This window comes from Sylvia atricapilla, chromosome 6, assembly GCF_009819655.1.
Source record: "Sylvia atricapilla isolate bSylAtr1 chromosome 6, bSylAtr1.pri, whole genome shotgun sequence".
In the NCBI taxonomy this organism is placed as follows: Eukaryota; Metazoa; Chordata; class Aves; order Passeriformes; family Sylviidae; genus Sylvia; species Sylvia atricapilla.
The window spans coordinates 25,519,181-25,532,487 of NC_089145.1; the positions used below are offsets into that span (position 1 = coordinate 25,519,181).

General features: G+C 41.7%; 1 protein-coding gene across 1 annotated transcript in view; it reads right to left on the reverse strand.

The window, feature by feature from the left end:
• Nucleotides 1–430: 430 nt before the first annotated feature.
• Nucleotides 431–13,307, reverse strand: part of RPAP1 (RNA polymerase II associated protein 1) — a 38,736-nt gene continuing 25,859 nt past the window's right edge. The window contains exons 17-25 of the mRNA XM_066321235.1: nucleotides 12,643–12,844; nucleotides 10,645–10,754; nucleotides 8,641–8,836; nucleotides 7,560–7,709; nucleotides 6,971–7,113; nucleotides 4,988–5,792; nucleotides 4,065–4,241; nucleotides 3,342–3,398; nucleotides 431–2,597 (exon numbers count right to left, since the gene is read on the reverse strand). Coding sequence (XP_066177332.1) covers nucleotides 2,442–2,597; nucleotides 3,342–3,398; nucleotides 4,065–4,241; nucleotides 4,988–5,792; nucleotides 6,971–7,113; nucleotides 7,560–7,709; nucleotides 8,641–8,836; nucleotides 10,645–10,754; nucleotides 12,643–12,844 — 1,996 coding nt within the window. The 3' untranslated portion in view covers nucleotides 431–2,441. The remainder of the gene's footprint in view (nucleotides 2,598–3,341; nucleotides 3,399–4,064; nucleotides 4,242–4,987; nucleotides 5,793–6,970; nucleotides 7,114–7,559; nucleotides 7,710–8,640; nucleotides 8,837–10,644; nucleotides 10,755–12,642; nucleotides 12,845–13,307) is intronic.

Here is a 13,307-nt window from a genome sequence, read left to right on the forward strand (position 1 = left end):
AGAAATCCCATACAAGATTGCTGACCATCTCAAGTGAGAGTCAACGTTTTGAAAGCTTACAGTTCATATGCAGCATCCCTGGAACTTTCTGCATCTGACTGTGGCCTGCAGAACTATTTGGGATCCGTTATTTTCCTTCTCTCCACTGCAGATACTTGCATCATAATTACAAATACCATCTGTGGACAGTCTTCTCACCTGGCGCATGTGTCAAATCACATCATACCATCCTGCACCTTCCCCAACTACACACAGCATTTGGTGCCCTGTGTTACTGATCCATCACACAAGCAGGATGTAATTTTTGGCTTGAGGCATTTTCTTACAGAGCTCCAAAATTTAGTAGAATTCTTTAAGGCAGCAGCTGTCCCAAGACATTGATAAACTGCAAACAGAACTATCCAAATTCAAGAAAGACTCAAACAAAGCATTCTCATAGTTCAAAAAAACTCCTGCAGAGCTATCAAAATATTTATTTACATTCTGTACACATTACAAAATTCAACTCTGCATTCCACAAAGGACTGGAAGACTTCATAACTGGACGTCTGAAAAACAAAAGGTAAAGTCCTTGATGAAGGCTGCTCTTAAATGGGAAGCTAAGAGTCCTTGCTCTGAAAGACAACTGCTGGGCTCTCATCATCTAGACAGATTAAAACTTTAATGACTTTGACTAAACTTTAATCACATCAAATGCTTTCAAAATAATTAACAACAATTAAAAAATTCCTGTTAGAGCACTGTGCTTTTGTTATTTTACATAATATTGATCTGCTGTAGATAGAAACCACAGATCAAAAGGGAAGAAAAAAAAAAAAAAAAAGAGTGATTGTAAGGAAACACCAGTTCTGCCCATTTCCTCCCTGAAATAAGGGGAAAAACGATGAAACGTACTATTTTCTAGCAACCTAAGAGGAAGGGGACTGGTACACTTAGAAAACTGCCAATACAAAGATAGCATCAGTCACAAATGCCCTAAGCTCTATGTGATTATGCAGGCATTTGAGGGTGCAGAAACACTTGACTGTCAGGTGAAAGAAAGATACTGTATTATGGCTGGACACAAGCTCTTTTCTTTTTGAAGTGCAATGATTCTTTGACTCTGTTAAGTTGCTGTCTGGAATTTGTTTCTTGTATGAACAACTGCAATCATTACAAGTGTGCCAATTAACAGTGATTCACACTCCTGTTGGGACATTCACTGGAGCAAGGTTAGTTACAGGCATGGTTGCTTCAGAGGGAAGCTAGCTTGGCCTCTTTGATAGGTAAAAATAGAGGCTGAGCTCTTCAAATCAGGCATCACCAATAGGAATTTATTCATAAAAACAAAACATCAGAAATCTCTTTAAAAAGTTTTGTTCATATAAATCAGGTTCTCTAAACAAAAGCCTGCCTGAGTGACCATGCAAAAGTATAAAGAAAACATCCAGTGAGATCATATGCCTAGAGTAAATTCCGGACTTGATGTGGCACTTATGGTGAGCCTTTTAGGATTCTGTATTTGCAGCCCTTGTGTCTAAGACTCAATTCAGAATTTGGACGTAGAAATGGGATCAAATTAGACATTTTTAAAATTAGGTTTGAGCTAGGAAACTCCACTTCAAAATTAAAATTGCATTCTCCTCAGAGGGCAACCAATACATATTTTAATTAAACAAGCAGATACTTTTTTTTCCTCTAATGAGGGGTGGTTACTGCCAAGCATTCTGGCCTGCAAAGAAATTATTTTTGATCTTGTTATACATGTAACCAAATTAAGGGAGAAAAACAAGCAGTTTAGAGACCATCCAAAAGACAGCCAAGGGAGGGTATTCAGTGGTTGTACCACTGCACTAGGAACTCATATTTCTTAGAGATCTAACACAATACATCTGTGTTACTGAGTGTATGCATGAAACACTATCTTGGAGAAACTGCTTGTATGTATATGTTAAAAAAACCCTCTCAGGATCAGATTCCTGTGTCACACTGCCACTCTGTTTGCAGGGTATAGTATGGGGGAAGGACCACTCAAAATCCAAGGTACAGAGAAAAGCAATGGAAAGATCTGGAGAAAACAGATATTATCTTGACAACCCAGTTTCCAGCCTGATGGAACAAAACAGCTTTTCCAGTTCCTTCAGTTTATTCAACAGTCCTGTGCCTTTCAGACATATTCTCACCTCCTCTGGGAAGAAGCAGAACAACTTGAAGAAGAATGGAGGAAAACACTCCAACATCCATCACGGAGAGGCCACACACATACATGCTGTCATATCTTGACAACACGTATGTTGTTCTGCAGGGCTGGGAGCATTCTACTAGTGCTTCACTAGGCAAAGATGACAAGAGTGTCCAGGTAAGACACTAAAACCATCTGAACTGCAAGTAGTTTCATCAGTGAAGTATAAACTGAGCCTTTCCACTCTTCACCTTGACCCTCTTCTTGCACAAGTGCTTTGCTATGAGTCTGTTGCTGGTGCATTCTCTGTAATTCCTTTCTGTGTCACTATCTGCAGGTACTTCAGTCGCATGGGAGGAAGATGCTCATAAAGGTCAAATCCCAAAGGACTCTCTGCATTCAGCAGTCTGTAGTACAGCAGGTGCTTTTTCAAGTTCTGAAGAAAGAAAGAAAAAGGTATATAATCTTTTCCACCATCTCCATTACAACACAGTAAATCTGCAAATAGTACAATACCATCATGTCCAAGATATTTAATTACATCATCTTCAATAGAAAAGCTATAAAAGGCAAATGTCTTCCAATAAAATGCACTTCTTTTTGCATGAGAATTCCTCTTCTAAACACAACTCCACCATCTCCTCAACAACCCCTCACAATGACTTCTTGCCAGAAACCCAAGTGGATTTCTAATCTAATAATTTAAAAATAATCACAGAGGCCCAAACAACCCAGCTCTGTTCCACAAAGGACAGATTTTGGCAAGCTCTTTGAAAAAAAGAGAAACCTTACATCTGTCCTCATCTTTTCAGGGGAACCATCAAACTAAGAAATAGGACAGATTATTGCTGACCCCCTATTCATAACTGTGCTACAATTATTCCTCTAGCATCTCTAGCTATCCCAATATAATGCTGCTTGGACAAGAGGCATGGAAATACAGTACAGGAGATTCATCTGGGTTCCAATGGGCTCAGTATTTTGAGGTCAATTACTACAAGATCTAGTTAAACGTATTTACAAATATTTCAGGCCAAAATCTTGCTGCTGATCTCCTCTCATTCTCAAATTAGCAAGATAATTAAACACAAATTTCAAAAGCCAAACACAAGTCTGTAAGAGTTTCCATGTATGGAAAACTTAATTCCCAGCAGCACAAGCTGAATCTTACAAATCCTACCTCATCCACCAACAGCCACGTCTTCCGCAGCATGCTTTTCCGAGCAGCATCTGTCTCCTGGGAAAACATATACTTTCCTTAGTATGGTGCAGTAATACCTTTGCCCAGGGGCATACAGCATTCCAGGATGATTTGTTCATTATAATGATGAGCAGCCTGTTCCAGCAGAAAGTGCTTGAGATGTCTTATCACTTAAATCCTGCCTCTCTGCTCCTTTCCCTGATCTGAATCTCACTGACTTCTCAACCTTCAGGTAGTACTGCAGATCAGAGGTGAAGTGTTGTTAGCACAACTATTCACTGATAGAGGCCTCAAGGCCATAGGAGGCCTTCTGCTTGGTTACTCAAGTGAAGTCAAATAAAAGAGTACTTTGCACCTTAAGACTGCTAAGGCAGAGGCCAAATCCATTACAAGCTCTCTCTGCCTGATCACCTTCGGTATTCTTTCTCCTTATTCTTCCCCCCACACCACAGAACACATAATTGCTGACCTCAAAGATTTAGGTAGGACTAGCTACAATTAATGCAAGTACATTTGGGTATAATGAACAAAAGCTGCTGCCTCGAATGTGGATTCTCAAAAAGCCGACCAGTTCTCAACACATTTGCTTACAATTTTTGTTTGCAAGCCCCAAAGGTCTTTGCAAGCCACAATGGAGTTATAGGGAGAGCAAATGCAAAACCCAAAGACTGCAGCCCTGAAACTCTGCTATCCATTACCCACCTGTGTTGTGCTTTCTTGGGAGAAAATAAAACTGTTCACATGAGCCACAGCCACCACGTAGAGAACAGGGCACCAGGTGTGGCGCAGGGCACCAGTGACCAGTGTTCGGAAGTAGAGTCGCAGGAGGTTCAGGTTATCCTCAGGAGGGGAAGTGTAGCGCTCAAGAGGCACAGGAAACTGTAACAAACCCATCCAGGCAACATTACAATTTTTGTCGGGGTCTAAGTAGTGAAAGGAAGTTCATGATTTCTAGGGTGCTCTTCCTTGTACACGCCCTCCTATAATGCGATGTACCCCAGTGGCATAACCCCATTTGCAGCTGAGCTGTTACAGCCCACCCTGACTAATGTGACTAGTGTTGTCAAGACATCTTGAGCTTTATGGAGAGATGTTTTACTGATCTTATCCCTGCAACTGATTCTTGGCACAGATAAGATGGGTGCTTATAAAATAAGAAGACAGAATTTAGTGATGCTGTCAAAAATATTCAATCTCTTCTGCTCACTCAAAAGAAATGCAGTCTTACACTTGACAGACCAAATTTTCTTGCTGTTACCCAGCAGAGCTCAACTCCAGTATAACTATATGTGGAAAAATGGTTGAGAGGGAAAATTATTATTTGTCTATGCACGGGCAAAGAAAAAGTTCTCACCAAGTTGTGAGAACACTTATTTAAGGGAAAGGTAATTGCTAGCAGAACACAGGGTGCCACCAGCTCTTCCTAGGTACAACCTAAAAATTACAAGTTCTCAATGGTTAAATCAAGCAAGGTTTGGGACAGTTTCCACTTAAGACTGAGCAACTTCACAGCTCCTGCCCTCCACATATACACACAAATCAAGGTTAGAAATTCACAGGCAAGAGCCCAGTAACACAGAAATACAGAGTGACAGGCAATTGGCAATTACCAAAGCCAGGATTACCTGCTGTAATGATACTCCCAGCGCCCGCAGGATATTTGTGTGCTCCCCAAAAACAGAGAGACGCAGGTGAACACTGAAACGCTTCTGTAGAGGTAGAAGAACAAAGACTCCAAAGAGTGGATCTCCAAATGAGACGCCCTCAAATTGCTCCAGGAGATTTATATAGAGATCATGGAAGGATGCTAAACCAGGGAGAGGAGCATCCAAGTTCAGGGAGTCGAGGGCCTTGGGTTGGCAATACACAGAGAGAAGGGCAGCTGTGTAGCGGTGGATTGGTGCTTCTAGAAAGAGGTCACTGCCAGTGAGGAAGACACACATAAGCCGTGCAAGTTTAGCAGCAGTCGGGATGCTCTGAAGGATTTTAGAACGCCAAGTTTCCAGCAACAAGACCCACTGCAGGTTCCAGGTCACAGTATTGATGAGATCGAGTGGGAGAGAGTTCAGTATAGCCCCACGTGTCTCTGCATTAGTCACTTTGTTGTAGAGGCTGATAAGTGGAAAGAATGGCCAGTCTGAAGGCAGGATGGGCCCTTTGACCTCAGGAAGCAGCATTGACTGGATGAGGTAATTCCGCCCTTGGTATGATGCCTGAGAACGCATAAGAGTGGGCTGCAAGTGGACAAAGTGAGAGAGGTAGCAGGAACGAATGGAAGGCAGATTCTGGTATGATTCTTTCAGCAGGGCACCACGAGTAACCTTTGGAAGAAACGCTGCTGCAGAGCCAGGCTGTGCCACTTTGGCACTGGTGCCCAGATGCAGAATATCAGAGAAGTCAGCTGCTTCTGGCCCTCCAGCTTTCCCTTCACTGTAAGGTAAAGACAAACAACAGTTAAAGAAACAAACAAACAAAAACCTGAAATGCCAAACAAACAACACACCACATAAATTCATCTCTACAGTCTTCCTGGAACAGAGCACTCAACACTTTCTACACCATTGAGCTATTCTAATATAGAGGGTCTGTAAAGTATCGGCTGCCTTGGTATTTACAGCAAATTCACAGAACCACATTTGGTTGCTGACTAGCAACACTGAGGCTGTGCCATAAAAACACAATGCCAGTCTAGTGTGAAGGCTGAAACCCCTTGTCCAGAGAGGCAGCCTACTTACCAACACAGCCATGAGAGTGCTGAGATGAAATACTGTGTATTAGATAAGGCCTCAAGAAACCAGTAAGACAATTCTCGGAACAGTAGCTTTGCAGCTGGTAGTGGCAAGCTCAGAGGAACTACACAGACTGATAGAAACTGTGCGTATGGATGGTGTCAAATCCATATGCCACAATCTCAGACCAAAGACTCACCATTCTGCTGGCCCAACAAAAGAACCAAAACACCACCACACAAACAAATCCACTAATAAATTTTCCTTCTTTGAAAGCACAGAGTATCTCCTTAGAGCCCTTCAGTACAACCAGAGATGCATCATGCCTAATTTGAAATGGATTGAGATGAACAGGATAAACTGCTACCATCTTCTTGCCCAGATATGAGAGGATTCATATTTGAGATGCTCACAATTTCTTCCAGTGTGAAGAGACAGGTGGGAGACATGGCATTTGTCAAATCAGCAAATATTTGTGTAAGAACCTGATTAATAAGGGTTTGAGGAAGATTCATTAGGCTTTTCAGGCGATGTCAAATTCTCATTTTCTAGACTCCCTACTCTCAGGATGACAAATACTAGGCCTAAGGGACATTCAGTTCTATCAGAAGTCACACAAGCCTTGTCACAGAGGAAATCAAAAGAAACTGGTCACGTTTCTCAACACTGGTACATCAGAGAAAAATACGCAACCACATCGCTTGCCTGATTAGACGACTCCATGCCTGGAGAATATGCCAATGAGTAAGTAAAATTTAACTACAGGCCCTGTTAAAGGCCAAAAAATTGTAACAAAACTGCACTGTCAAAGTGGTTTTTCCATTTTCCTCATGTTTTCCCACATATCAGACTAGAGAAAGGAAAAAATGCAAAGCTTACGGAAGGAACTCTGGATTAAAGGCAAGATCCAGTAGGACCTCGTGAGCCAGATGCTCACTCCCTGGCAACAGACGGCTTAGCAATGCCATGGCAACACAGTGATGGAGTGAGGCATGCTGGGTGTAATCCGGACAAGTGCCTGCCTGTACAGGAAGGAAAACAACAGATAAAAGCACTCTATCATTTGTCAACAAGACAATCAACAAGAACAGAAGGGTCGAACAAGACACAGATCCTGTTGCAAACTGAAAGACCGAGGCAAGACTGCAAGAGCTGTCAGCATTCCCACCAAGAGATATTTCTACTTCCCCTGACTGCCTTAGATAGTCAGATTTTTTTTAGCAACACAGTTGAAAACTTTGTTCTTACTCTATCTCAAAGAAAGGCAAAAATAGAGTTTTTCTATTCAAAATATTTTGGAACTAAATCCCCACATCAGTAACTGGAAAGGTGTTTTTGCTAATAGGTCATAAAAGTCAGTAGAGTCACCAGACCTAAGTCAGATAAAAGAAAGAACAAGGAAATGAAGACCAGCTGCCAGTGAAGTCAGTTCCTTGAGAGAAAGAAATGAAAGGACTAATAACAATACCATTCTCCGAGCCAACGCTAACACAAAGTACTGCAGGTGATACTCATGGCGTAGGATCCATGCAGATGAGGGAGTCACAGAGGGAGGTCCAGTCTGCCAGCTTTGATGCAGATAATCCTTCAAGCCTCTGAAGCCCAGCACAGAGCTGTACTATAAAGGAATCACAAGTGGAGACAAATAATATTACAATGGTGTTTGGAGGAAAGCAAAACACAGCCCTCTCCAAGGCCCAGCCCTTACCTCCTCTCACATTCTCACATGAGAATTCCTGGTGACTACTCCAAAAGCCATATTTAAGAATAACCTTAAAAATATCTGCTTTTCTCCTCAGGGCACACCCGCATCTATCATGACCATCCTTACCACAGATAGCCAACAGTCACTGCCTACAATTTCCATAGTGTTCTATAAGGCAGAAATCTGGCCAGTGGTTTAAAATGTTTTTCCCTCATCTGGCCAGATATTTCCCTTAGTAGCCAATCAGCTAATACAACACAAGGTGACAAAGGAACACTTTGAGAAAGGTTATGGTAGGTGCTCCATCTTTCTAGGGCTCAGACATTTTCTCTTTACGGTCTGCAATCTTCCATGCTTCACTCATTCTAAAAATTCAGAACAAACCAAAGTAGGAAGGACCCTCTTCAGAAGCACTGTAGCACTCATCTTCCTCTTTAATATTACCCCATTTTTCTTTGTTATATATACTTCAACCATGCTTTTCCTCCAATGACACTCAAGTTTTATATTTTGCTTAGCCAAACAACAGTTATTCAACTCTTCTCAACATTCTTTATAAATCCATCCTTCAAGCATCACCTGCTCTGTAATTCCAGCTTTCTGGTGTCAACTGAATACTGGAATTCAAAGACAAGATACTTTTCTGATCCTTATCCCACTTGTTCAGGAAGTCGGGCTGTTTCTCTCCATAGTACTTCAATATTTTGAAAATAAAAATGCACAACAATTTGATTTTAACAGTCCTTGTAACATCTCTTTTATGCCTGGAAAGGTACAAATACTAATCTACCTCACAAGTATATTACCATTCACCTAGAATTTAAGTGAAAAGGTTGATTCTCACCTTGCTGGTCAGGCCCTTGTGAATGTGAGTGACATTATTGATGAGAAATAGGAGGGCAGTGAGGAAGGGGAAAGGTGACTTGGAGCCAACCAGGCTCAAAGGAGGTTTGCCTCCAGTGCAACTCAGAGATGCAATGCTGCCAACAGATTCCGGCGCCGGGGAACAGGACAGAGGGTTGCACAAAGCAGAACATGGCCTGTGTGAACAAATAAAGAGAGAGGGGTCAAAAGCATTCATAGTGCTGAGGCATTATCTTGTAGCTATCTATCTGAACTGTACCACACACTGCAGCAAAATGGAAGCCCTGAAGACAGTGAAAGCAAAAAGCCAGTCTCTCAGCCAGTACACCAAGCACTACTGCCATAAAAGCTAATGCCAGTGAGCTGTCAGAAACTCTTCAGCTAAATTGGTCATGATGAGCAGAAATACTGATGCAGTGACGCATTTCTGATGTCAAATACTTGAAAGTGTTGGACCTTTGATTTTAAAAAAATACACTGCTCCCCACATACATATGCACACCAGGCTAATAAGGCTGCCCACCCACTCAAGACATTTCAATAATAAACTTGTAGGCAAAAACCAAAAAGATTATACCTAAAACTGACATTGCAAAAATGCTGCCCTTTATGCACTAATGAAATGCGTATTTTTAAATTGTATTCAGAAAGGATGTAGCTTTACTGTACATGAATATGACTGTGCAGACCACTCTCAGCGTGTGTGTTCTCTGTAGGTGGAACTACAAATTCCCACACCAGCAGTGCTTGTGGGACCCAGAGTAGATACATCATGCCTGTATAGGTAAGACCACCACAAAGAAGAGTGACCACAAGCAAGCTGCACAATGGTAATGGGGTAATAGGGCAAACTCTGTCAAAGATTCATATCATTACTCTGTGGCAGAAAACGAATTGCTTAACCGCACTGCTCTTTCTACTGCTGGTATTACATGTAGGAGATGCATAAACACATGGGGGCTCACAAAGTATCCTGAACTCCTGGACCTAAACTGCCCAGAGAGTTTAGACAAAATTGTAAAATTATTAGGGCAGAGATCAGCCAGTATTGAGAAGAATGAAAATTCTTGTGGATGAGCTTTGATAGCCTGACCAAATCCATTGTCTTCAGATCACAAGGACAGGCAGAAAAGGGTCTAATGAGTGCTCTTGTGCTGGAAGCTTTGGTGCCAAGAGCTTCAGATCTCAGTTTCAGTCATGAAAGAACATGGGCCAAACTGTTTGGTGACCATTCAAATACTACTTGAAAACAAAAATTTCAAGTGCCCTTTATATCAGACCTTCTCAGAGGTGGATGGATGCCTCTCTGACTGCAAGTCAGGTGTTTTAGATTCTCCACTCCAGAAGATTAATCACAGCCTAGTAAGGAGGCTCCCTCTACAGCAGAAAGACAGAATATCTGCAGTGCTTAACTGTTCCAGAGCAGAACTTATGTTATTCAAATGTCTGGAAGAACAGTTTGGTATCTGTTCTTGCACTTCTCTGCAGGGGTTTTCAAAGCCATAGTGAAGCTCTGCAGGAGCTTAAAGATGTGAATCTAGTTAAATTCTTTTATATAAGCAGCACCATACAGAGCACATGAACAGTACATGAACTCACACACTCACCTCATGACGTAAGAGGGACTCAACTAACGCTACTGGTACTATTTCTTTTAGACTGGTGAAAAGAAGAATCAAAGCCAAGAGTGACTAAAATAATCTGAAATTGATATGAAAACCCTAGCTACATGGCAAAGCAGAGATGCAGCACCACCAGTAGGAAAGGAGGAGCTGGAAACCTCTGATCCATCACGCCTTTTCTGTGAGGAAAGAGAGGACAAAGCAGGGTGTAGACACAGCCCTACTGCACTCCAATCCCATAGCTGGGGTATATTGCACAGAGAAAAGAGGACAGAAGGTGGGAGAGCTGTCACATGGTACAGTATAGAAATGGGGTTCTCTCAGCTTCTGACAACAGCATCTTAGCAGTGGAATGGTTTTACCTGAGCAAGTCCCACATGCTGTCTATGGCCGGCTGGCTGAGAAGGGGCTGCAGCATCTCCGATGTCAAAACTTCCAGTTCCTCTAAGCAGTCAACTGGATTGACTGATGGCTGTAGAAGCCGTGGAGAATGACAGGAAAAGAGAGTGAATGACCATAGCATCTAGTGATAGCAAAAAAGGTGACAGATTCATTTACTTCCTCTGTTTATTACCCTTTCGCCAGACCCCATCACCCAGTACAAACAGCGGTACTGCTCTAGGCTAGAGCTGGCCTCACTGCTCATAGTGTGGAAGCTGAGAGCTGACACCTCAAAGTGTTCTCACACTCAAGTATTAAAGCGCATCGTAGAGATTCTTAATTGGCTGGAAGCAAGATATGGGATCCTTGGAATCAAGATTCCCTAAATAAAAACTTGGCTAGACCCCCTTCCCCCTACCATCTACATGTTTCTATTTAAATTGCAGATGACACAAAGATGATCAGAACCACCTTGAGAAATCTGAGTGGCACCATTGAGGGTCTCCAAAAAAAAACCCCCAAAAAAATCAGCTGCATAAAGTGTGAGTGACCTACCCATCAAAGCATGACTGTGGATGAACACTGCACAGAGGAGGAACTGTGGCTTTTAGAGAATCATCCAAAATCTTCTGACCCTAGTAACAATATTCCAGGTTGAAGGAATATGCTGGCAAATTTTAACACTTTTATCTTCATTAGAGTGCTGCTTTGGGATACAGAAATACTCATTTCCATTACATAAAATTTGATTTTCATCCAGGTAAAATCCATCTCCAGATATCAGTAAAACCTTTCTGAAGATGTTAACCTTAGTTTTTAATAGTCTAACAAAAATATTCCAAGAAGGTCCCAGTATACACTAATCTAATTACTATAAGAGGGGGTTTTTGGCACTAATCTATTCAGATAATGCTATGTACAATTTTTGTAAAAAATTCAGCTAGCATCTTTTTAAGTGGAAATTCAAAAACCCAGCACACTTCAAGGACTTAAAAAAATGTTTCCTCAATCACTCTTCTAGAATACCTGTAAAGGTTAAAAAGGCGTGTTAACCTCTTGGCTGTCCTGGTTCTCTAATGCTCAGGACATAATCACAGCCTATGAAAGTTATACCAACCTTCAGGACCCTGAAGACATCTTTGAGAGCTACTGCAGTTTCCGCAACTGCAACTCAGTTGCTTTTGGCAAGTTTCAGAGGAGTTGCACAAGTGTGAATAACTACAGCCACTAAATTACCCCCACACCTTCAACACAGATCTCCCAAGTAGGAACTCAGACATGTCAGTTGGGCAGTAAAGAGGAAAATTGCATTCATCTTTAGAACATGAATCTTTAAGGTAGCTAAAGCGTAAGACATTATTTTTCAACAGCATCACACTGACATGTCACCTTCAGAAAACTCACTTTAAAAGATGATCACATACAACAACTGTGTGTTACAGAATTTGACCTTCAATGTCAGTGGGGCAACAAATAAATTTATCTTTACTATTTCCTATCCAAATTCATACGGCATGACCCTTAATGCTCCATCTTCCAGTGAGATGATTGCAGCCTAGGTGTCCACATGTAAGCTCTCAGACCAAAGCAAATGCAAAAATGTATGACTTGAGTTATCCCACTAGGAAAAACGACTGCCAAATAAAATTACATTGCATTTGCTTCATGCTTTGGAGCTCTGTAGTAAATCAGAACAATTGCAGCACTACCAAATACCTTGATTGAGATTCTGATCCCAAAGGATGAAAGGACAAAATAGGAAGACCGATATTTGGCACTGCTAACACATAAGGTTAGCAAACTTAAGTGACCCTGAATGTCATGCAGCCTAGATATGAGGTGTGGTAACAAAATCAGTGCTCAGCTAGATGCCTCAATACCTGTCTTTTTCAGTACTGCCTGTAAGTTCCAGTTTTCAGAGGTAATACACAAGCTGGTGCTGGTGAGATGTGAAGACAGCCTGTGTTTTCAGGCGTTACCTGCTGGCTGTAAGCACTGTAATAAACTCCCAAGAAGATCACACAAGCTGTGGTCAGAGGCTGGAGAGCTTGCCAAGTTTCTGTCTGGGATATCTGCTGAAGGATTTTTTTCAGACTTGTCTCAAGGAAGGGCTGTAAGCCTGACACTTGACTCCATGCTACTGGAGGAGGTGGAATTGGTTCACTATCTTCTGAGTTATTGCTGAAACACAATGGAAGAATGGCACAGGACAGCAAATAAATATCAAACAACTGTCTCTCTAAATCTTCAATTTTAATAGAAAGATGTCTAGAAGATTATATCCAACAGCATAACTAGGAGGAAAGTCTTTGCATAGTCCCACAACCCAGACCACATAATTTAGGCAGAAAGGAAAAATGCAGAATGTACTTACTAAAGCTGAAGTTTCTTCTCCTGCACTACTCTGCCCCTGAGCTATGCTCTAGCTTTACCAGAAATGCTACCTCAGTACTCAGCCTTAGCTAAAAGAGTTTCTTGCTTTCTACCAGAAAAAGTAGTTCTGTCTGCAGCAAATCCTACTGTTTTGATGTCTGTCAAAACCTAACCATCTCTTAATCCTGGACTCATCTTGGTTTCTGCAGAGAGGTTCTCTCCAAACCTCAAGACATTTTCTTTCTTTACTCCCAAGAGAAGTTCAAAGCAG